Source organism: Marmota marmota, unplaced genomic scaffold (assembly GCF_001458135.2).
Source record: "Marmota marmota marmota unplaced genomic scaffold, marMar, whole genome shotgun sequence".
NCBI classification, from domain to species: Eukaryota; Metazoa; Chordata; class Mammalia; order Rodentia; family Sciuridae; genus Marmota; species Marmota marmota.
The window spans coordinates 36,139,760-36,164,834 of NW_025999853.1; the positions used below are offsets into that span (position 1 = coordinate 36,139,760).

A 25,075-nucleotide genomic window follows, 5' to 3' on the forward strand; every position below is an offset into this window, starting at 1 on the left:
AAACTCGTGTCCATGTTGAATAATTTAAGATGGATTTGTTATTCATACATCCCTTTCTAATTGTGTGTGTCTTTTTTTTTCTTCTTACATTAAAAAAAGTGTTTGAGGCCAGTGTAAGTTCTGACTTATAAAATCCAGACTATCACTAGGAACAATAAACTTTACCAATGTCATGACAAAATGACTTATCAATCCAGGAGTTAGCAAAAATATTTTGGTTTGTTCTTATGAAAAATTATTTTTTAATATGGCTAATGTATTTAAAGTATGAGAGTGCAAATATTTACATAGCAAATGTACTTAACCTCCCAAATTAAAAACATTAGGGGACCGTATGTCTCCTTATGGGTTCAATAAATAGACATGAAAATATTTTGTTTTATAGTCACACATTTTATTACAAATTTATTTTGTATCCAATAGAAAAGCAAATTTGGAATCTATTTACAAGTATTATATATTTACATATATTACATACAGTTGATGAATTTAAAGAAAATGGACAGAGAAACAATATATATGGAAGGCTATGCCACTGTACATGGTTTATTATCATGGTCTTTAATGTCACTGACTCTTTACTGTAATAAATACAGTTCTATATTTACACATCTTATAAAACATCTCATAAATGTATTTTTTTAAATTCCAAGTTAAAACATCTGATCAAAATAAACATGCTTATATAAAAATAAATCTACCTAATAGCTTTTTGGTTTGGGTATAATGAAACTAATGTAGGATAATAGAAGTTAAGACTTAATCCTTTGACTCTTCATATTTAATAATTTGTCTCTTATAATATCTAACACATGTATTAATATGGAATAATCAGAAGAGTAATGTTCCTCACATCAAGTGGTTGATCCAGAGAGAATGTAGCTAAAACCAAGGTAAATAAACAAGATAAAATATTACCAAGTCTCTATTGAGTCCAAGGCATTGTCCAAATTGTGGCCAGAGGGACTAGAAATACATGCATGAGAAGTTTTATGGGTGGACTTAATTTTTGTTATGTATGCACTTGATCATTATCTTAAGGTGCACATCCATTGAATAAATGATAAAGTCTTTTACAAAAAATGTGCACTCAATCAGAAATTAAAAAAAAAAAAAATCCCACATGCTTGCTATCTTTTCTAGATATGTTCACTGCCTGCAATGGACTTCCTTTCTGAGCTTTGGACACCAAGGACTTATGAATTAGACAAGACAGCTTTGCCTGTACATGATTGCCTTGGAATAATTTAATAATTTCAGTTAATTTGCCTTTCAAAATATTTATAATCAGTTGTGGGTTTCTTTTCTTTTTCTTTTTTTTTAATTCTGGGGATTGAACCCAGGGCTTCGTGCATGCAAGGCAATCACTCTACCAACTGAGCTATAGCCCCAGCCCCTGTAATCAGTTTTATTCCATAAAACCATAGAGTGCTGAGTCCTAAAACCCAGTATTTGTAAAAATGATGTGACTATAGATGACTTAATACTGCCTTATATTATCCAGAACTGGTGACTGAGAAGGATCTTCTCTGAGGAAAGGCAAAGGCAGACTAAAGCATCTCCATATAGTCATTAAAATGAAATCCTGTAGGCCATAGCCTTTTATAAGTAATGTAAGTCATTTCAAACCTTCACTTTCCCAATACTTTCAAATGTATTTTAAGAGATTTGGGAGTTTAAATAAACCCATTTTGTAAGCAAGTGAGTCTTCTCCACTGAGCTCATATTGGTGAGTTTAAAGAGAATGCAAAATCATGGAGACTCTTTTATTAAAGAGCATTTCAATTTGATTTTTTGATCTGGGTCAATATCAGTAATGTGACTGATCTATCTCTTAGCTCAACAACATACAAGCAGCATTTAGATTTGTATTTCACTCTCAAGTATCAATAGGTATCAGTTTTATCACACTGAGAGGTTATTTTATTTTATTTTTTGGTTTTTAAACCCAGTTTCACCCCAGTCTTCTTTGCTACTGCTCTGATGTCCTCAATCTCACATTTTCAAGTTCCCATCTTTTGAAAAACTTTTCCTTACATATTAATTAGAGACATGGGACAAATGCTACAGATGAAAGATGACAGCTTTCCGTCACTGTATAAGCTGGCGATGACACAGAATTGGAAGGCAGGTCGTAGGCTATGCTGGCGCTGGTGAAGGTTACCAAGGCTTGGGTTGAGTCACAGGACTGTTTCTCAACATCATCTGAGTTAACAGATATCAAGCTTGGGTGTTTTGATCTTGTCCAGAGGTGGGTTTGCTTTCCCAGGCTCCCCAGATCCTCCTTAAAGTGGGGATTGAAGAGGATGTAAAGAAGGGGATTGAGACAGGCAGGAAGTGGGACAATCACTAGAAGGATAAATTTAATTACTTCAGGACTGATAAATGTGAGGTTCAGCAAAGAGGAGAAGGATAAGAAAGCCACCGGGCAGTAAAGGATACAGTTGGTGAAGAGCAACAGAGCAATGTGTTTCACCATGGAACAGTCCCAGATATTCTCCAGGTCTCCCTTCTCCAAGTTGCAGTAGAGCTTGGTGTAGGCAATGGTCATTATGAGGAAGCAAAGGGAGTTGAGCAAGACAAGAGCCACCATGTAGCCAGTGGTGCTGGGTTCCCCAAAGGGAAGGGGCAGGCAGAGAGGGGAGGCACTGTACTCACTGCCACCCAGCAGGGGAACTGTGGCGATGGTCAGGGCCAGCAGGGCACAGAGCAAAATAATTGCTTTCAGGCTAGAAAAAGGAGTTTTCATTTCAAATCTTACAGAACACTTCACAGAAAACCCACGCTCCAGGGCTGCCAGAGTAAGCAGGAAAACAGATGATTCCGAAGCAAAAATGGACAAAAACCCAATGATTTGGCAACCGACCCCATTCTCCCACCATGCACCGTGCTGCGCAAAGCTGCCAAAAGTGAATGCATCTATGGCAGCCAGCACAGTGCTGGAGACACCCATGAGCATGTTCATCACTGCAATGACCCCAATCAACAGTTTTATGGAGGAAATGTACAGAGGGGATCTGAACACTGTTGAAATCACCAAGGTGTTGCAAGAAATCGCCAGAACTACTATGATCCACACTCCGATTCTGATCAGCCAGCTACCGAACAGGTGTTCACAGGGCTTGAAAGGGCCTGAAAGTTCAAGGAAGAAAAAGGCTGTGTTTCAAATTAGAGTTGACAACTCTTACCAAATTGTCCTTTTGTTTCTCTTATTAGGACAGCAAGAGATAAAGGCCAGTAACAGTCATCATAACTCACAGTACTGCATGGCATGCTCCACTTTCGCAAACCACTGTTGGGATCACCTTGGAGTTTCTGCCGCCCTGACTGATCACACCAGGTACTCATGTACATAGAGAATGAAAATGGGGCCTTCAGTCACTTGATTAAAGGTCTCCAAAATATAGCAGTGTTGGGACCAGGTGAAAAGCTATATAGCCTGCTCTTTTCATATTTTTCAGAATGCTTCAGTAAGGTTTCTACAGGAAGAAAATGAGAATCCTAGGGAAATACTTCATAACATTAGGATATCAAGTATGGGGAGTATGAATACACATTTCATGAAAGTCTCATCTTAGTTTTAGATTGACATTTGTTGTTAGGTAATGGTATAGTTTGGATCTTGAATGGTCCCCAAAGGCCCATGTAGTGAAGGCTTGGTCCCCAGTTTGTGGCCCTGTTGGGAAGGGGTAGAAACTTTAAGAGGTGAGGCCTAGTGAAAGGAAGTTAGGTCATTTGGGGCGTGGCCTTGAAAGGAATATTGGGACCCTGGCCCCTATTTTTCCTGTTTCTTTCCTTCCCTGCTCCCATGAGATGAACAGCTTCCTTCTCCATGTGCTACTGCCATGATATACTGTGCTGCAAAAGACCCAAAGCAATATGGCCAAGCAACCATGGTCTGAAACTATGAGTCAAAATAAACATTTTCCCTTATTAAGTTGATTATCTCAGTTATTTTGTTACAGGAAGGTGACAAACACAGGGAACAGACTTGATCTAATTGTTGAAAATAAAATATTAACCATTGCCAGTTGTCTTTTTTCAACTGGCTCATCTGTTTCTGGAAACAGGACAATTAAGTGAATTATTTGAGAAAAAAAAACAACAACACCAAACTTATTTATAAAAACCATTATTTGCTTTCACCAAATGGTTATTTATGTAAGAGAAGATTTAAATCACTTTTTAAAAGTCAGTGATTATAGAAAACAAGCCATTTCAGGCTAAAAGGCTAACTGGTTTAAGAATAACATATACCTCTAAATACATGCTTGATTCTTTAGTTTCTATGACCTGAATCATAAGTTTCCTACAAAACTCCCATTTTTGAATGGAGAACAATTCCAGGAAATGAACACTTATAAGTATTTTACACCCTTGTTCCCCAAGAGGGACACTGATGAGCCACAAGGTAGACTGGATTTAGTTCTGAAGTGTAGCCACAGTGTTGATGGCATTAGAATCAATAGTGGATGCTACAGCTGGGCATTTCTATGCTTCTCACCTGGAGAAGGTGAACACTGCACTGAATGAAGGGCTTTCAGGTCTTCCTCAAAGTCCAGCAGGAAATCTTCCAGGTCACACTCATCTGCAGGAAGAAGACCTGGAATGATTAGTTCTATCTCCTTTCAAGGGACTGAATTCCAGGAAAGAGTATCTTGGGTCGCCCTCCAGATATAATCTGTCACAAAGGGAAGTGAAGGCAAGACAACCTGCCTTTCCCTGGGCTTTAGCTTTCTTGAAAGTCTATTATAAAGTTGTGTTGGACGTTCTACTCAAGCTCCTATGACGTAGTGTTCCATGGGTGAGGGAGAGTGACTCCAGACTCTAGGTTATAACATCTAAGCACTCTCATTCTGTTCTTGTTCCCTGGAGGTCTTGGCCTTAATTCTTACTAACCTAAATTATAGGACGACTATGGGCTTCTCCATATAGTGCAGGGGACACTACAGTAGCCATGGTGCCCAGGTTCTGGGCTGTGTTCTCTGAGCACAAGAGGGAGAATCAGGGACAATAATTTTCAATCTTCCTTGGGGGATTCTGTGTAACAGAGAACAAGTAAAAGTAACTACTTGGTACATGGTTTAACTATTCATGAAATAGGAGATTCACAGTCTAATACACTTTCCTAAAGATGTGAATTTGATTGTATTGTGTGGGACTTGGGCACCAGTATTTTTAGAAAGCTTCTGTGTGATTCTAACAGGGGGCCCAGAGTTGAGAATTACTGCTCTTGAAAATAATTTCTATGAAGGACCTTATTTCTCTTGTTTATTATGTACCTCCAGGGTCTAGTATAGTGCCTGACACATGGTAGGCACTTTAATTTTTTAAATGCATGAAGGTAGTAAAAATTAGAATGTGTAAGGCAAAAAGAGCAAAAACAAAGCAAGAACCAGAGCAAGATTCATGCTATGGCCTAAAATAGGGGGGAGGGAAGAAAAATAAAATGCGCCAAAGGCCAAGATATCAGCTCCTTAAGTCAATACGCACACAGGGAGAAATGTTAAGGTAATCCTAAAACAGACTGAACCACACTTGCTTTGGAATCAACAAATCATTAAGGCCTAAAGAATGAGCAGTCCTTCTGTTCAAACCCTGTGCAAACTCGCAGGGTTGGCAGGGAAAAGAGAAGGTGTTGCCTGAGGCGCCTCCCCATCACCACAGGTGTGGTTGAGGTGCATTGCTGTCTGTCTAAGTAACGTCTTACTTCAAGGAGAGCCAAGGGCCTCACAGACATTATCTCACTCCACTTTCCTGACAGATACCTGTGTGGGGGGTGAGTGGGGAGAATGATTTAGAATTGGTTGGATAAGAAGCTGAATTCTTAAGTCCTACTGTTAAAATACAGAGGAATGTCCCCAGGCCATAAGACTAAAAATAGATTTTGTCTTTTGGAGACAAAAGCTCAGCAGCAAGGTTGAAAAAAGTCCCCACAGGAATGGTACCTTTCTAAAAGTTTATGGAAATACCGATATCAGTAATCACCCCTGAGGACAACCCGTGATAAGGAAGATCTAACCATGAATATAAATGTTAAGAATTCACCAACAGAACAGATGAACTTTTATAATAAACCCAGAGGGAGCTTTCTCTTTCTCTGCAAGTCTTTCAAAGGGGGCTTGATTCTTGCTGGGTTGGTTACTTAAAGACTGGTCTGAGTTCAGATGATCTGTTTGATGACTTTTCTCAACCCTTCTGATCCCAATTTCATTACTGTTGACCTAGCAGGATTTACCTTGAACCAGAACCATCCCAGCATCTTTCTTATGAAGGTCATCCACACTGCTGTTGTCACCTTTATTCCACTGATTAGGAATTTTATAGATGTTCTCACACACTCCAAATTCACAGCACTGGTAAGCATAAGGCATTTCTATAATCCTTTAGAAGCACAAGACAAAAAACACAGCTTGAAAGATGGGTCATTAAATGAGAGTTTGTCATTTTTTTTTTTTTTTTTTAACCAAATGATTCTACCTTTGGATTTTAACCTAAATAAATAATCCAAATATAAATTCTGTGCATAAAGATGTTCATTACAGTGCTACTTATAACAATAATGGAGTTAATAAAAATTATCACCACGAAATGTTGGTAATTGCTGAAGCTGAGTGAGTCAACTTCCATCACTCACAGGATAGGAAATTTCCATAATAAAAGGGTTTAAAAAATGCTAGCAAGGGCTGGGGCTGTCGCTCAGTGGCAGAGCGCTTGCCTAGCATGTGTGAGGCACTGGGTTTATCCTAAAAACTAAACAAATAAAGGCATGCTGTCTATCTACAACTATACAAAAAATTTTTTAAATGCTAGGAAAACTATGGTAACATTATGTTGTAACATTATTTAAATAGCTAAAACTTGATATAAATATCTATGCATATTTTGAGTCTAATAATTAAATAAATGAAACAAAGTCTAGAAAGAAAAAACACATAAAAATGTTGTTTGGAGGGGCATTTTTTAACATTTTTTTCTCTTCCATTTTACAAACTAACTTTTGGCGTTATATTATTTTAATGATATTGAAAATATATTAAAAAGTATTGTGTTTAAAACATATGTATGTATATGTATGTATACACATATATACATATATAATCTTTCAAGATACTTCTTTACAGCTAATAAGCATAACAGGTTTTGAAGTGCACAACTTCCCCAAATATTAATTTAGCACATTTCAGTATAACATATACACAAGCTAGATCAATTAAAATTTGTAAACAGAGTACTATAATGTTATAATGTCATTTAATTATCTGTCCTAGTTTATGTTCAATGGATCAATGATTTTCAAACTCTTTCCATGAACTCTCTAATTCTGGGAGGCATCTTTGAGAAGGATGCCTTCATCCCACTTCAGGGCTTGTTCTAACCATGTCCAGGGGTGGGGGACTTGAGAGCATGAAATGCAATTCAAAAGTGTCCTGTGACCTCATAAATTTAGAAAACCACTATAACATGTCTATTATTTCACATGACTACAAACGTATCTTATTAGTTTTAATGACAAACTCACTTGAGTTCTGGAAAGTTTTCAGATGATATCAAGGTCTGTAAGGCATGATTTCCTGTTAATTTTAAGTGAGTTAAACCATGTAACCCAGTTACAGGAAAAGACGACAGGAGGTTGGACGATAGGTCCCTGCAAAACATCAAACAACAATTGGCTTTTAGTTTGTGTTAGCATAAAACGTTTAGGTTAAAAAAGCATTCTAAAGATGATTAAACTGCTCAATAAAAACTTCTAAGCAGAGTCCAGAGTCTTTTTTTGGTGTGTGTGTGTCTTTACTCTTAATGGTAAAAGTAATCGTTTTTGGTTTTAGCTCTTGACAACTTTTCTATTTGCAATCAGAATTGCAGGAGAAAAAGTTTTAACTGCATCCAAATCATTCTGCATTTGATTCCATTTTGCCAAATGGAGATATCTAAAATCAAGGGGGAAGTTGTTACATTTATTTGAAAATTAATAGGAAGTAGAGATAAAAAAAAAAAGTCAGGGCTTTATTCCCTCCCATCTTATCCTAAGTTCTACACAATTCTTATTTCCCTAGTAGATAAGAAAAAGGGAGAGAAAGGAGCAAGAGATGGAAAGAAGAGGAGGAAAAAATAAAGAGGGGGGTGCACAGGAAGGTTTTCCATTAGTCAAGATGGCAAGCAATAAAAAAGGAAGCCCTTCAGAACTGAATTGACATCTTCTTCCGTTCCACCTGATTACGCAGCAAAAATGGACTTCACCTGAATAATCAGAACCAGCTGTCACTCAGATCTCAATTATCCACTTAAGGGCCCATATGGCCCTGTAGGAGCAGGGAAGCTCCTCCCTGACTGTGACATAGCTGTAGGTGGAAAACACATTATGTCTTCAGCAAAATCAATTTTTTATTATCTAGATGGTCCCCATTTATTAAAAGACATGCCATAAACAAGTAATGAAATACTCACAGCTTTATTAGTGATGGCAAAGTAGAAAATGCATCGGGGTGAATAATGGCAATTTTATTCCAAGCTAAATTCCTGTTTTTCAAGAAAGGACCAAAGAGACGATTACATATGAAAAAAAGAACATGTGAGGTTTTACCATATGCATTTAGTTCTCCATCAAAATTTAGTTTCTGTACAGACCAAGCACAATTAGCTCATCAAACTGTCCTTCAGATAAAGACATTGATAATATAAGATGACTAAAGAGAGAACTTCAAATCAACTTTGTTTGAAGCAATCAAGGCCAAGTCATTCAGGTAGATATTTTGGGTTTTTATTCTCTTCTTGTTAAAAGGCTGACTTTAAAATGGCTGTAAAATTTTACTAGGGCTTTTCTAAAATGAGTGGGGGTAGGAGAGTGGGAAGAGACAAACTTTTGAGGTTCTTCTTCTTACAAGCAAGTAAATTTTTAAAAATGTCTCTGGATATGTAATGAAACACAAGTTAAAATTTGTGCATATCACCTATATATGTCAGACCTTGAAATAAAAAGATGCTTATAAGAAAACATCCAGGAAAGGATACTGATAAGAAAAAAAAAAATCCTGTTGTGTTGGGGATCAAACTCAGGGCCTCATACACTCTAGGCAAACTTGCTACTGCTGGCTTGGAACTTGGATCCTTCTGCCTCAGCCTCCCAAGTTGGCTGTGATTGCAAATGTTTGTCACCATGCCTGGCTTCTGATAAAAAGAAAATTCTTACCTAGGATATGACTAAAATAGGGGCAAACATATATATTTGCCTTAAAATTCTTTTTTTTTAAATTAAACTTTAGTGTTTTAGTTTTTGATAGAATTTTATTTTTATTTATTTGTATGTGGTTCTGAGAATCGAACCCAGTGCCTCACACATGCTAGGCAAGCACTCCACCACTAAGCCACCACCCCAGCCCCCTGCCTTAAAATTCTTTGATAGCCAAGAAAAACTATGGTTTATGGGAAAATAAAATTCGCTTGCCACATACAGAGTGAAATGTAGACAATTAAGTTGAAATAATTTCTTTTATAAAAATGTCTATAAGTCATTAGAGATAAGAAATTCTATATTTTAAAAAAAGGACTATGAATTTAAGATTTTTATTTTTAAAATGTTTAAAAAGTAAGGGTAACTAAGATATAGGCATTTGAAAAAATTGAAAGATCAAAGACAACTTTTCTCAGGTGAAGATGTATATAACATTGGGCCCCTGAGTTACCCTGGATGAATGTAATTTCAGAATATTCACATTCCCATTTGAAAGGTTCCTTAAGGGGACTTTCTTCCTTTTTTGGAGGAAATCAGAAGTCTTTGCACTGATCTCAGAACAGAAGATGGCAGGTAAGAAACATGGCGGGTGGGAAAGCTTACAAATGGCAACTGTCTTCCATTGAGCTGCTCCAGGAATGCAAACCTACTGAGGTAAGTAACACCATCTGTTAAAGTCTTTTGGCAGAATTAAGAGCATAGGCATCCTGGGGAGCTTTGCATCGTAGTAGAATATCTGGAATGTAAACTGATCCTGCCATGGGGCTTTATAGTGATTTGATTGGGTTTTAAGTAAAGAAGTACAAATTTAGATGTTCAAATAATGGTGCTTTCTGTCCAGTCTGCACATGCTGGAATCTCTGCAGCAGCCCTGAAGGCATCATCTTCCACTCTCTTGTCCTGCTCTGTTTGATTTCCCAATGGGGACCCCAGTAGGGAGAGGCCAGGTCAGGGCACTTGTGGTCTGCTCCTTCCCTGTTTTGGAATCTACATAGGTTCTCAACCACTGCAAGCCTCTCCATGATCAAGCTCTTTCTTGCTCTGGAAACACAATTTTCTCCCAGTATCTCTTTAGCCCTGGTCTTGCTGATGCTGCTGGTTTCTGCAGATCTAATACCCTTGCTTGCTCACTGCTGCACCTATGTAGGTGACCCTTTATTTGAACTATTGGGGGTGAATTCTGTTTCCTGCCAGGATCTTCACTGATATACTCTGAAAGACTATATACTTACTCTAATAATAACAACATTGTTACATACTTACTATGTGCTAGTACAATTACGACATTTTTTACATGTGCTATCTCATAACCTTCAACACCCCTAAAAGGTAGATACTATTATTATCCCTGTATTACTGATGAGGAAGTGGAGATATATGTGAAAAGTCAGTTGCTCAAAGTCACAAAGTAATCTCAGAAGCTGGATTCAATCTCAAGCTTACTGGCTCTGGAGTCCCTGATCTTTTCTCATGTTTGAACTCTTAAGTAAATAAATGAGAGAGCCACTGCACTAAACCCTGTAGAAAGAAGACAAAAAAGTTCTTGTTTTAGGTGGGGCATAGTTCATCCGATGACAATGCCAATGTTAAGTCCTACAGTAGAGAATGTGCAAAGTGCATCAGAATGGAGTGGGCTCAAAGACAGACCATCTGTCTTGTGGGATGTCAAGGGGACAAATGAAGTGTGGGGAGGAATCCAACAGTCAATGGGAAGGAGAAACAGCAGCCAATGTGACGGGACTGGGAAAGTGTGGGAGACAGAAGAGGCAGAACCAGGAGTTTGTAATCAGATTTTGGAGAGAGGTGGGATATCGAGTCTTGATCTTGAAGATGGCAGGGGAATAACAAGAAGGTGTCCCAAGCAGGGAAGCTGTGGACTTCTACGTAAGAAAGATTGCTTTTACATCTCTTTGGAGAATGAATGGGTGGTGGCAAACAGGAGGAGGAGGAGGATGGTGATCCTGATGAGTCACTAGGCCTTGGTGGGAAGAGTGGAGAGAGAAGAAATTGAAATTGGCAGAGTTAGGAAGTGACAGGATGTGAAGTCTAAGGGAAAGAGGAATTCAGGGGGGCTCCAATTTAGCCTTTGGAGTCTGTGTGACATTCTTCTGGTATCTTTAGAGGTCAGCCTGTTAAAGGAGAACTGACTTTTGAAAATAGCCACGACTCAAACCTGCTGGATAGGACAGGTAATAAAAGTAGATTGTGTATGTGTGTGTGTGTACACACACACACACACACAAGTAAAATAACTACACAAGTAGACATAATGCAAAAGTAAGAAAAGGGCAACACACAAGAGGTTTTTGTTTTTTGGTGGGGGGAGATAGAAGAAAGTGAATAAATGAGGTAAATTTAAAATGTTTTAAGATGTGATAGTATTTTACCAAAGTAGAGTTGCTCAAAAGCTAAGAAAAACTTTAGAAGTCAGTGGAAGAAAAGGTTTTTAACAAACATACTACTTCATTCTAAACATTATAATATCATCACCATTCATCAAAAATCTTGTTGAATTCAATTTCAGGATAGAAAAAATTTAACTGTCATTTCATAAAATTATCTGTTTCTCTTTTTTAAAGTAAAAATTTAAATAATACCACTTCTTAATTTTAAAAACAGGCAATGTTTTCAATCATAAAATGGAATTAAATTATTATAAGTTATAATTTCTTGAGTAATGGAAGTATTTTTTGGACAGTTATGCTCTAACCTTAAGGGTCTTGTTAAAATGCAGATGCCCAGGCCCCACAGCAGAGATTTTAACTCATGAGGCAGTTGAGGACCTGAATTTTGCATTTTTTTTTTTTACCATCACCTCCTTAAGCACTTTGAGACACATAGAACCTTAAACTAGGAAGGAAAATGAGGCAGGAATAATTGTGTGATCATCCCATTTTTGTGCCAACTGCCAATTCTAGGCTGAACAGAAGCATATTGTATAGGCTCTTCAACAGCTTGGTTCCTTATCTTTTCATCAAAGTTGCATGTCTGCTCACTGGCAGAGAGCAGAACTGTAAACTTATTATTTTTGAATTTATTCCTGGAAGTTATCAGAAGCAAAATATTTGCCTTTTCATAGCAAATATATGCACCGAGACCCAATAATGTGAGTATGGAATGAAGAGAAAATGTTAGGGAATGGCCCCCAAGAGAAGGAAAGTGCTCTGTGTTGTGGTGGGTGCTGGGAGGTGGTACTCACAGAGATCGGAGGCCAGGCAATTGCTGAAAAGTGTTGACTTTAATTTCATAGATTTCATTATGTTGGAAGTCACTGAAATGACAGAATTCCGAAGACTGATTTCAAAGTTACAGGTTTCAAAGATTACAAAGTTTTACAGAGGGATTACCTGTGACTATTAAGTAACTTTTTTTTTGTTTAAAAATGAAAATTACAATTATGCACTTAAATAAGCTGCTCTCTTTCAAAACAGCTCAGTCCCTTGGGAAGATATAAAACCATATTCCAGACATGCCATCATCTTTACAAACACTTGAGGATGCCTCTCCTGGCCCTGCCCTCAGAGTTCTTCTTGTGTTCTTTGAAAGTCTTCAGGAGTGTCAAATCTTTACCTTTTGAAAGATACATTTGCTTTATTTTTCTGTCTTAATCACTCCAAGGCTTTTAGAGAAAATTGCAAGTGTGAAAGGGTAGATGGTTAATATTGTTTTGGTGAAAGTGAAGTCTGACTATAAAGGCATTGGGCTGATTTTTTTTAGGAGATGTAATTAAATATTATAATTCTTTAATTGATTCAAATAATTTACTTAGGTCAAAAATGTTTCATGCGTAAGTAGCATCTGTGGCACTTCAACTATGACAAATATGGCATCTCCTATAAAGCTGGCAGTTATGAAACAAACACAACAACAAACCCAAGTCCTCCCATATTAAAAAAAAAAATAATAATACCAAATCATTGATGTATACATTTGGTTCTACTTGTAGAAGAAAAATTCCAAAGCTTAGACAACCCCAGTTCACAACTTCACAGAGGTGGGGTGTGGGGGCAGGGCGGGAAAGCAGATGTATAATAAATGCTGTGTTGATATTATAGTACAAAGCATCATAAAGTATTATGGTCTGTTTTCCAGTAAGTCTAGTCGCTGACAAGATCACACTTTATGTATGTAAGAAAAAATACATTTCGTGTCTTGCCAGTGAGCCACATAGTAAACCTGAGTTTGGTCTCTTTTTTTTTGCCAGGTAACTTAGGGACTCTCATAGACGTACATTTTCTGAAGCTTTTGGCAGACTGAAAAACTGGGTAGATCTTCTAACAGGTTGTAAGACAGATCTCTGAAAAACAGAACATGTTATACATTAATTGTGAGGAAACATGCCTCTCTCTTCCTTTTCTCTCCAAGATATTATATCCCCCCCACCATAGGCTGACCCTAGAAGCTTCCACAGCCCTGCCAGGCAGCAGGTAGTCATAGGCATTATTGGATTAAGTAATGGATTCCAATGTTTACAGAAATGTAAATATTCTAATTCTTTAATTGATTTAAATAATTTACTTATATTTCATTAGTGATGATCTACAATGTTCTAGCTATTATTTTACTGAAATGAGTACAAATTAAATAATCTGTCTTTGAGAATCTTTATATCTCTATAGCTAACAGAAATCATTGTTTTCTAATGAACTTAAAAACAAAACCCAACAATTCTAAACAGCGCTAACTTTGAAATCAACACTACAGGTGGGGGAGGGAAATCTAAGAAAGTCTTCAGCCAAAACACAACAAATTACAGAATAACAAAAACATCTGGACATATTTATAGTATAATATAGCTAATCTAAAACAAGCCATGGTAATTTGCAGAAAGTTAAAAAAAAAAACTGGTAACATAGATAGATTTTTAAAAAACTTCTCATGTTTTAAAAGTTATTAGCTAATCAACTAACACATTTTCTTGCCTGATTCTAATTCTTAAAACTAGATCACCAGTAAGCAGCTGAAAAAATTCATGCTGTTTTCTAAGATACTTTAAAATTTCTCTATTTTTACAGTGGATCACTTTATCTTACATTTTCTGAGGAAATGGTGTTTAGATAGGAATAGAATTCAGTTATTAAACATAAATAGTTTGAATAAAGGTGTTTGCAGATGCATATTTGTAGTTCATACTAGAAGTTTGAAAGATGACCCTCAAATTCCAAACAAACAAAACACACTAAAGCAAACAAAAAATTCCACATCTATGCAAAAATACACCTGATTAACAATGTAGTATGTATTTTTGAAAAGTAGTGAATGTATTAAAATGGACACATGTATTATCAAAGATGATGATAATTTGGTTTACTCATCTGTATAGGCTGCAAAAGGGGCCAAACCTTTCTTGTATACATTTTAGTAGAAGGTACATAAAATCTTCCATATAAAGCCATAGCATTGCTTTCTACCTTCTACTTGATAGTTTTCATAGCTAACATTGATTACGCACTTTTTATATAAAGGTACCATGTTTATAGCTTTACTTGGATTATCTATTATGAAGGAGATACTATGATTATCGACATATAATAATGAAATGATTTACCTAAGATTACCAGCTAGTAAGTGGGGAAAGTCACATATAGCCTGAAGTGTGGGTCAAACAATTCCCAAGAGGGTGAAGGAACTTGGAGGCAAAACAACACATATACAGTGAAATTTCCTCACGTCACAGGTACTCAGTGGACATTACAACCAAAGGAGGGGCTGTCTCAGACATACTTTCAAGTACATAAAATATCCTATATAAAGGCCACAGACCTGGTTCTAGTCTCCACTTCTATTAATTCAACTTGGTTAATCTGCATTGGTGTCTTTCTCAGTTCTCTCCTTAAATAGGAAGACACCTGCTTTGCTGATCTTTCAGGGGTGTCGTAATGGGCAAATGACATTACAAGTTGAAGTGCTTTGAAAACAAGATATTGTATTAATGTATTTGGGTTCTTTGGGGTCTTTCAAAAAATATTTCAGAAAAATAGGTTCAGGAGTCTTTGCTCTTAATGAGTTTGCCAGTTGGCCTTTATTTCTACTCTTCTGTACCTGGCAGTTTAACATTCACTATGTGACATAGAGGAAACAGATGTAATTTGAACACCAGCTCCCTTCCTTTCAGTTACATTATGTGAAATATTAATCAGGTTATTGATCCAGATTCCTCAAGAAATGTTGTTAATTATATCTATTCAGGGTTTCACAAGCAGAATTTAACATTGCCTCCCAAACTTCTACTACTTGCTGGATAGACACTTTCTCCTATTTATTCAAACTGACTATTTGAATTCAAACTCTGTTATTTTCTTGTAATGTGACTTTGCAATAACTCTGACATTCCTAATTCTCAGTTTTCTCATCTGGAGCTACACCTCATAAGGCATAAAGAAGGGGAGACTTGCTCTGTCTCCCTTCCTTCAGACACAGGTGCCTGATTCCAAGCCTACCATGTGGTGTTACTGTACCACCAGATCACTGAGCAACTGGGGTATCTACAGTTAATGCAGGACAGATGAGGCTGGACCTGAGGATTTTTCAGGAAGCAGGTTTATTTAAGCAGAGGGGCTCATGCCCAACAATCTCTGGGCCCTGAGTCTGGAAATTCTTTGAACTTCATGCCCAGTGGGTGGGAACTTAACAGTTACTCTTTGTCCCATATTCTTAGGCTAGACAGAGGTTTTAAAACTTTTTACCAAGAAAATAGAGATAGTATCTTTAGCACAACAACAAGCTCTCTTTGAGACAGACTCTACCACACCTTTTGTCTGCAAACCTGGCACTTACAAGAAAGAGGAAGCTTCAAACCACAATGCTCTCTGCAGAAATCCTGTTGACAAGTTTTGAATCATGTGGCAGATATTCCCATTCTTCTACCTAGCAAATATAGTGCTGTGTATTGTTCTGCTGCTAAGTAAAGCCTGTGGTGGAATTACAGGCATTGAACCATGATAGGTGTCTACTATGTGAGAGCAGAGGCATGGCAAGGGACCAAGGGCTCCTCTACTAAGGCCCAAAAATGCTTAGGAGGAAGGTAGTAGAGTTGAGGGGGGCTGAGGGAGAAGGCAGAAAGTAGAAGGTCAAAACCAGGCTCTTCAAGTCCCTATAACTCAATTTTCATAAAACATAGAAAAGGAAGTGGGAAAAGTCCCAAGTCAATAGAATAACATAAGCAAGCTGTTTAACGATCAGGTGAAACATTAGAACATGGTACCCCCAACTACGAGAAGAATGTTTGGTCACCTTTACCAAGGTTTATGCCAGTTTGAAAACTTAGTTTTATATTTTGGCATTCAGCTTGGGCTGTTGATCCATTACACTATTTTGTTCTGCTCTGCAAAACCTTTAGAGGAGGAAATGAAGTAATTTTGGCTTGTTTATATCCATTTTCTGAAAGGAACACGTGCCAACTGGAACTCTCCTAGATGACTGTCAGCACTTGGAAACAAAGGGCACAAGGCCATGGTTACTGGGTCATGGTAGAGAGCCTGGACCAAAGCAGCCAACGGAGGAGGACTGACCTCCTAGAGACCTGCAAGGAAATAACTTTCTCCCCTTTTAAAGGATTATTAAAATAATGGCTACCATTTTACTCCTAAATGGAAGTTGTCTATTTACACAATGTTATCGCCTTACTGATACGCACAGCACTTGGAGATTAGGTAACTGATCACAGACGGTTTGAGGAAGAGATGAGATCTGTGCTCCAGTTAAAGTCCTGTTAAAACACAAACCAGACATTCACATATCACACAATGACATGTTTTGATTCACTGATGTTAAGGCTGATCAGGCATAAGGTCAGTGTATGTTCTGGCCAAAGTTAAGAGCCTACTCAAGTACTTACAGACTTTCCAGGTTGGCAGTTCCAGTTAAATCAGGAAATTCAGTTATTTGTGAGGCACCATTCAAAGTCCTAGAAGGAGAAATATGTAAGTGTTACTGGGAGAAGATTCCAGAAAGGGGCAGTTCTTATTGTCATTTTCAAAGCACTTCAACCTATAATACTCATTTGGTCTTCACAGAAATTCTTGAAGACAGAAGAGAAACAGGTACTTGGGGCTGGGGATATAGTTCAGTTTAGCATGCATGAGGTTCTGGATTCAAGATCAGTACTATAAAAACAAAAACAAAACAACAAAAACAAAAACAAAACAAAAAACAGAAACAGATGCTTACAGTGTTCTTAGTTCAGGCAAATGTTGAAAAGCAGATCTCCCAACAAATTGGATGGGGTTGTCATAGAAATGTCTAAAAAAAAAAAAAATGCAAACACCAATGTCTTAGAATATCTGTTCGAAATGAATATGTTTGAAATTTCAACAAGTACATGTATTTATGTAATTCTAATTATACTATATTACATAACATTCCTGATTATTTGATTCCAGGAAAACCTCAAAAGTGTTTTGACTTACATTAGAGACTTTTGGTAAGAAATCCATATTATATCAAATTTAAAATTTCTGACAGCAAGGCAGTTATAAATGATAGTTATTAAGCAAAAAAGCAAGTGAACTGACTGTAACTGTACTTAAAAACTTTCTCAGCCTCCAATACCTGTATAGCACCAACATTTTAGTGGCAAAAAGGTAATTCAAAGTATTGGTAATTGTACCATTAAAGAAAGATGTTTATATATCTATATCCATTGAAGGTTCTATCTGTGGGTTAAATATCATCATAACACAAGACTCTCTAAATTACTTAAGAGAAAATGGGGTTTTTCTCAACATTAGAGTTTTCTCAAGTTAATTATCACTTTAAAAGGTGAGATATTGGGATTGAGGTTGTGGCTCAGCAGTAGAACACATACGAGGCCCTGGGTTCTATACTCAGCACCACATTAAAATAAAGGTATTGTGTCCAAATAAAACTAGAAAATAATATTTTTTAAAAAGGTGAAATATTATTAGAACTTAAAAAATAATTTTACAGATATTTTCAATGTTATTTGAAATATATTTGAATTGCCTGGTCAATGGAGCCCCATATACTTAGCTGAGACAGCTTGTTAATTCAATTAAATTCAACAAATATTTATTGATGTCTGCTATGTTCAAAGCATGAGGGTAGGCAATATGGGAATTGGAAGACTGATCTATTAAAGAAGCTGTCATTGGGTATCCACTATGCCTGTAAGCATTATTCTAGATGGTGGATTTTTAAAGAGGCATGGCAAAATGTTCCTGCCTTACAAGATTTTGGAATCAGTTGGGATAAAACAAATAAATAATAGCATATTACTTTCCACTTGACAAAGCATTTCCATATAGGCACACATCAACTGAGCCATGCAGCAACTTTGATCCATGGCATACATATTATTTTCTTCAGTTTGGAGGAGAGAATTGAGGCTCAGAGACCTCAGAAAGCTCATTACCTCTTAGATCCTCAATTTTCTAATTTGTTAAACAATGATACATTAGCCATATGCTTTGTGTTAAGAATTAAAAGAGCCAATGTTTGTTTAGTGTCTGGCAAAGTACCTGGGCTACAGTTGTTACCTAATACCTTGGTCCTCTTGTGTTCTACCCTCTAACCTCTTCTTTTCTCTTGAGATTAGGCAATCAGTAAGAGAAAGAGTAGAGCTCGAATATACGCTTTATGATTTAAAAATGGAATTTTCCTGGTAATGTCACATTGGCTTTTGATTATACTTTATGCTATGTAGATATAACTGTGTTTATATACATGTACAAATGTGAGTTCCCTGGGCAGGCATGAAGAAGAGGTGTGGTAGGATTGTAACTGCAGAGGTGGCAGTGAGGACAGGACATGGGAAGCATGCACAGAGATGGGGGAGACCAAAGGGGCTGGTTGTGACAGGAGGTGGAAAAGGATGTGGGAGCAAGGAGAGCAAAGTTTCAGGGAGAAAGTGGCCACAACCATCAAATAATGGCTTGGAGCTCTAATAACTACAGAGGCTGTTAGTCCTCCTCAGGAGCTATTAGCATATCAAAAGAGTGATTAAAAACTTCTGGCTTTCAAGGAAAGTGGAGCAAAGGCAATGCAATTTGCCAACCTCTTAATATGTAAATACCCTCTAATGAGGACTAATGTTTATTGGTCAATACAATTTAAAACCCTTAGCTTACCCAGATATTGCCAGAACATTTCAGAGATGATGAATGCTTTGTTTTGTTTGTTAGTTCAAAATATTTTTTCCAGTTGTCAGGGTTAATTGGGGCTCCAGATCACTTGTGACAAATGCCACATGGTTCCAGAAAGCCTCTTGATCTAGTTGGCTCAGGATGAACATCTGCCAAGAAGTGCCCCTAGAGACTATGTTCAACAGTTGTCCTTCCTTTTCTGTGTTTGAGATTCCTCACCAATGACCCTGGGCCAATACCATGCCCCAAACATGCTTGGACAGGTGTCTTTTAACTAAGAGTAGTCTAATTTTGGTTATCTCTTTATATTTCTAGTCTAATATCTCTTTATAGTTCTAGTCTAATAATATACTAGTATATTTTCATCTTCCTATATGCAATCAATTGTCTGTGCTAAACGTGAAGCATAAAACTAGTTATGCTTTGTAATTGTAACCTTATTTTATTCTTGTACAGCATATAAATCTTTATACACACCTTTCTAGAACATATGCACCTTTCTAGAATTACATCTTTGTTGTTCTGTGAGTCAATGCTTGGGCTTGATAATGAGTAGACTTAGCATAAAACATTGCCCTTCCATCCCACACCAACTTAGGTTGGAGTCTACTGCTTGCCAAGTCCCATTTTCATATGATAATTTATTTATTCTTTATTTTTTTAAGGTTAAATATTTCTTTTTTTAATTTTTAAAATTTATTCTTTTAGATACACATGACAGTAGAATGTATTTTGAAATATTATACATACATGGAGTATGACTTAATCTAATTTGGATTCCAATCTTGTGGTTGTATATAATGTGGAGTTTCAATGGTTATGTATTCATATATGAGCATAGGAAAAGTTATGTCCAGTTCATTCTACTGCCTCTCCTAATCTCATTCCCCTTCCTTCCCTTTATTCCCCTTTGTCTAATCCAATGAACTTCTATTACCCCCAACCTTTATATTGTGTGTTAGCATCTACATATTAGAACATTCAGCCTTTTTTGGGGGGGGGACTGGCTTATTTCACTTAGCATGATAGTCTCCAGGTTCATCCATTTACCAGAAAATGCCATAATTTAATTCTTTCTGTGGCTGAGTAATATTCCATTGTGTATATATACCACATTTTTCTTTATCCATTCATCTGTTGAAGGGCACCTAGGTTGGTTCCATAGCTTTGCTATTGTTAATTAAGCTGCTACAAATATTGATGTGGCTGAGTCACTGTAGTATGCTGATTTGGGTATATACCAAGGAATAGCATAACTGGGTCAAATGGTGGTGCATATGATAATTTATATTTCTAGTATGCTTGGGTTGAAGTCCTGGATGACTATGTGGCCTTAACAATGATGCAGTAAAGATCAGATTCATTCCTTAGAAAAAAGAGATATCCAAAAGCAATTATAAGATCGTGAGATGTGATAGGCAAGAGAAGCATCCAAGCAAAATGCAATGTATATCATAGATCTTAAAAAAAATTGTTATTTCAGTATTCAGCTGAAACCTGACAAGACGTCTCCAGATACACTTTTCTGTATAGATTATTACATCAGCTGAGACAAAACACAGGCAAACAAAGGACAGTACATCATATTTAAAAGTACTATATATACTACATTTCAATATGGACAAACCCCAAAGCACCATGGTTACTTACATTGTAATAAGAGAAGGGTTGCCTACAAATGCCTTCTCAGGTATTGACCTGATATTGTTGCTATGAAATCCTCTAGAAAAAGAGGGGAAAAAAACCAACTTATAGAAAATCATGTGTGGGGCAAAATTATTTAATAGCTCCCCTCACCCCCACCATGGTAATAATCATCACTTTCAATAGCCAGAGGACAAACTTAAACTCCTTTCTGAGGCTTGAAACTTATGGACACTCATTTATTCTTTAGGAGAAAAAGAAATCATGTGCCTTGTCTTGAAAGAGGAAGAGAGATTCTGAAAAAACTTTTTTTTTTAATGGAAACTTACAAGCTCATATTATAAAAAGAAAATCCACCTGTTAACATCCAAATAGAGTGCCATTGTATAGCAGCCTGAGGAGTGGGAACTATCTTTGGAGAGAGGATTAGGATCACTCCTCCTGACCCCATTTGAAGCTAGGAGAAGAGAAAATTGACTTTAGCTGCAGTGAAGTAGAGATTTAAGTAATCTTCTTATGAGGACAAAATTTCCTGACCTGAAGAAAGGTGCCCCGGCTCAGTGAGTTTGTAATAAATAAAAATGGCTTCTCATCTATGGGTGCTAAGGTTCCCTGCATGGCAGAGGGACAGAGTCAGTGATCTCTGGGTCTTCACGGGCCTGTGCTGGTCAGAGGTGAGTGGCAGTACAGGCAAGGCTGCCTAGCTGAGCTGCACATGGGGTTTCCTGAGGCAACTGCTGAGGGCTGTTTCTTTTCATTTTTCTTTCTTTCTTTTTTTGGCTGTTTCTTATAAATAAGCTCCTATCTACCTTCTCTGACTGTGTATCTCATTTCTCACTGCCAGGATAATAAGGTTCTACATTTGCTTAGAATATTATTTATATAAGCTATTCATCTTTTTAGGTATGAAGAAAAGTTGATTTTATATCATCTAAAAGCATATATATATATATATATATATATATATATATATATATATATATATATTAAAAGTGTGGACAATTTTTCTCANCTAAAAGCATATATATATATATATATATATATATATATATATATATATATATCTTCTAATGACTGAAAGTTAGCTTTCTTTTCATAAAACTGTTTTTTAAATGAGATGAAGTTCATGCAGCATTTAAGGAAAAAATGTATATAATGAAATGTATGGGAAAGCACCTAGCATTATATAAGACATATGCTATTTTATATATTCAGTTTTATACTCATGCAACCTAGAACTGTTTGGATTCTTAGAAATGCTCAGCAAATAACTGCATTCTATTATAGCTCTACTACAAATTTACAATATGTATTATATTATATGCTATAATACAATATACTATATTGAATGTATGTAAATATGTATGGCTTAGGAAAAGAAAAAAGAGTAGGGCTTGGCATATATTTCTTATATAAATATATGAGAAACCTATCATAAATTTAAAAATTCAATATCTGCAGGCGATAGGAATCAATGAAACTATATTTCCAGTATACTTAACCACTATTTACATAAACTTCAAAAATTTTCCAGGAAGTCATATTATGTACAAGAATCATGTATATTTTAAAAATAAATTCACGATGAACAAAATTCTTCTACTAAAATTTTCCCAAATACTCACAGTTCTTTAAGGTTGGAGAGGGTCCTGATTGCAGTGGGGAATTCATCAAGGTTATTGTAATTTAAATCTCTGAAAATGAATAAATAATACTTTGTTTTTCATTTCAAAACTCACAGCAACTATATTTCACAAGGTAAGTCAACATGTTGTTCCAATGGACTCATATCACTGATGAAAGTTCTCATTTCTTCTCTTTATAAAGAGGGTTTTCTTAGCTTGCAGACCACAGATTCCACAGGCATCTGCATTTAAATGGTCATTACACTGATTAAGAGAAATTTCAGAATCTAAGCTCAACAGGTCTAAGTCATTGAAAACAGGAAGAAATGTGCAGCAGTGGCATTAGCTTGGCATGTTGATTTGACTGCAGGCTGATGGAGCTCTTCATCTGAGCCTGGCTCTCTACATTGGCAGCTTCTATTTGTACTCAGGCTTCTGGATGGCATCCCCTTTCTTGTTCCCTCCCCTTCTTGGGTCAAGATGCCTTGGAGGGTTGCTTTATTCCTGACTCCTGAGGAAAGCCTGCATCTCTCTCAGCCTGAAGTCCTGGATGGGACCTGATTCTGGAGAGGTTTATGAGATACAGATATTGGGAAGAGGAACATCTAGTCCAGAATTTCCTTAGAGTCACAAATGATTCAAATCAGAAGCATGTTGTTTTCACTGGTCTGTAAGGCAAAGCTCTTTATTATTCCTCACACAGAGAGATGGAAAGGACAGACCATCTCAAGTCATTAATTTCTCTATCTGTTATGGCACAAATGGCTTTTCAATTCCATTACTCACTAGTGCTTTATGGACTCACTCCACCTTATACCTGCATCTTCGTATGAAAAAGTAATTGCCTTCTGGTCTCTGGGAATGGCAGATTTCCCAGATGACACAGAAACCTTTTGGTCAGGCAATCAGATGTGGTTAGATCTTCCTCTGTGGAGAAGAATTGCTATTTAATTTTAAGAGAAGGATAATTTGGCTGAGTTAAACATGAATCAAGATTCCTACTTGTCTGGCACAAACCATCCTTAAGCTATACTGCAGGCAGGAAACTCATGTCTTTTGTGGACATAAATTTTCTTCCTGTTTGTAAATCTCTCCAGATGCTCTCTTTTGATTAAACAAGGATTGGGCCCTTATAAATTACTTGGATTTCTAGTAAGGGAAAGGAAGAGGTTGGAATAACCAATTTACTGATCCTCTGTAGCCCTGGGCAAGAGGGAGGAGTCAATAAGACCTGTACAAATTTTGCCCTAAAATGTTTTGTTTTATGGTGTTATATGTAAATGTGAGTTTTCACCCAGGATTGAGGAAAAAGAAAAATCATGCAAATACCCATCAAATACCATGTTTTTTTTTTTTTTTTTCCTATTGACCTGTTGCAAGGACTGGAAGGTGTTTTCCATTGTTAAGATCCCCAGCTCAATCCTGTGTAGAGAAGAAAGAAGTTCTAAATTTTCCTAGCAGCTGATAGGAAATGCTCATCTATGCCATTAAGTTGACATCAAGGTCCTGCCTGAACAAGTCCATCTTTGACATTTACAAGGAAACAGGGTGATTTAAGTAACCCTGGTAGCAGAGCTGTTAGAGCTCATTGGCTATAAAAAGACCAATAACAAATGGTCTTTCAGGAAATTAGTGGACACAGACCTGGTTAGAAGCTAAATTTAGCATGTGCAAATTGGTGAGCTTTGTATGCAAATGAAAAATGGGCCCCAAGGCCATGGGAGACTTTGTCACCTCCTCCTGCATTCCTGGTCAGAGCCAGTATAGTAGATTCCGTGGCCCTGGGTGGTTTATTACACTTGAATATGGAAATGTGGAGATGGAGATGAGCCCATGCCTACAGCCATCTTCCTTTCCCAGCACACTCAGGATCCTCACCCTCATTAAACTTCTCCCACTCAACAGGACAATAAAGAGCAGTTCCTCTCTTGGGAAAAGGCTGGGACCCTGGTGTGACCTGTGAGAGCCTCTACCTTGACTTTGGGAAAGGGTCTAGGTCATGTTCAGCTGGCCAGACTCATTTTTATTATAGGTACCAATAACGAACTGAATTTTGGACCTATTCTTTGGAAGTAGTATCTAGAGGTAAACATGAAGTTTAGATCAAAGAAGGAAGCAAGTCCCTGTTATGCTACTGACTACACATGTAATGTTGGTAAAATAATTTACCCTCATTAAATAGGATGCCATCCTAAGGTAGGATGAAATGGCTACGTGCATAGGATGTTTGTAAAAATTATTGGGATGACGTATGCCAACGGTTCAATGTGATAGTTGATTATAGATATAGTGAGATAAATGGTAACTATTACTACTTTGCAGTTCTTGGAATTGCTTTAACATGAATCCTGTTTCTTATTGAAATGCCTGTTCATCTTGGATTGGAAACTCAGGCATTCGCCTAGTCTATATCCACTCATCAGTAGGGAAGACCAAATTCCTGAATAGTGAGCCTGAGAGACAATACAGAA

At 37.0% G+C, this 25,075-nt stretch overlaps 1 protein-coding gene across 4 annotated transcripts in view; it reads right to left on the reverse strand.

Annotated features, from left to right (window-relative positions):
- Positions 1-372: 372 nt before the first annotated feature.
- Positions 373-25,075, reverse strand: part of Lgr5 (leucine rich repeat containing G protein-coupled receptor 5) — a 124,801-nt gene continuing 100,098 nt past the window's right edge. The window contains exons 7-18 of one of the 4 annotated variants that reach the window (XM_048805068.1): positions 22,605-22,673; positions 20,986-21,057; positions 17,402-17,473; positions 17,070-17,138; positions 16,869-16,940; positions 13,464-13,529; positions 12,432-12,503; positions 8,449-8,520; positions 7,523-7,648; positions 6,239-6,384; positions 4,505-4,588; positions 373-3,156 (exon numbers count right to left, since the gene is read on the reverse strand). In XM_048805068.1, the coding sequence (XP_048661025.1) occupies positions 2,045-3,156; positions 4,505-4,588; positions 6,239-6,384; positions 7,523-7,648; positions 8,449-8,520; positions 12,432-12,503; positions 13,464-13,529; positions 16,869-16,940; positions 17,070-17,138; positions 17,402-17,473; positions 20,986-21,057; positions 22,605-22,673 (2,032 nt within the window). In that variant the 3' untranslated portion in view covers positions 373-2,044. The remainder of the gene's footprint in view (positions 3,157-4,504; positions 4,589-6,238; positions 6,385-7,522; positions 7,649-8,448; positions 8,521-12,431; positions 12,504-13,463; positions 13,530-16,868; positions 16,941-17,069; positions 17,139-17,401; positions 17,474-20,985; positions 21,058-22,604; positions 22,674-25,075) is intronic. The other 3 variants (XM_015483007.2, XM_048805076.1, XM_015483008.2) reach the window with 3 other exon arrangements.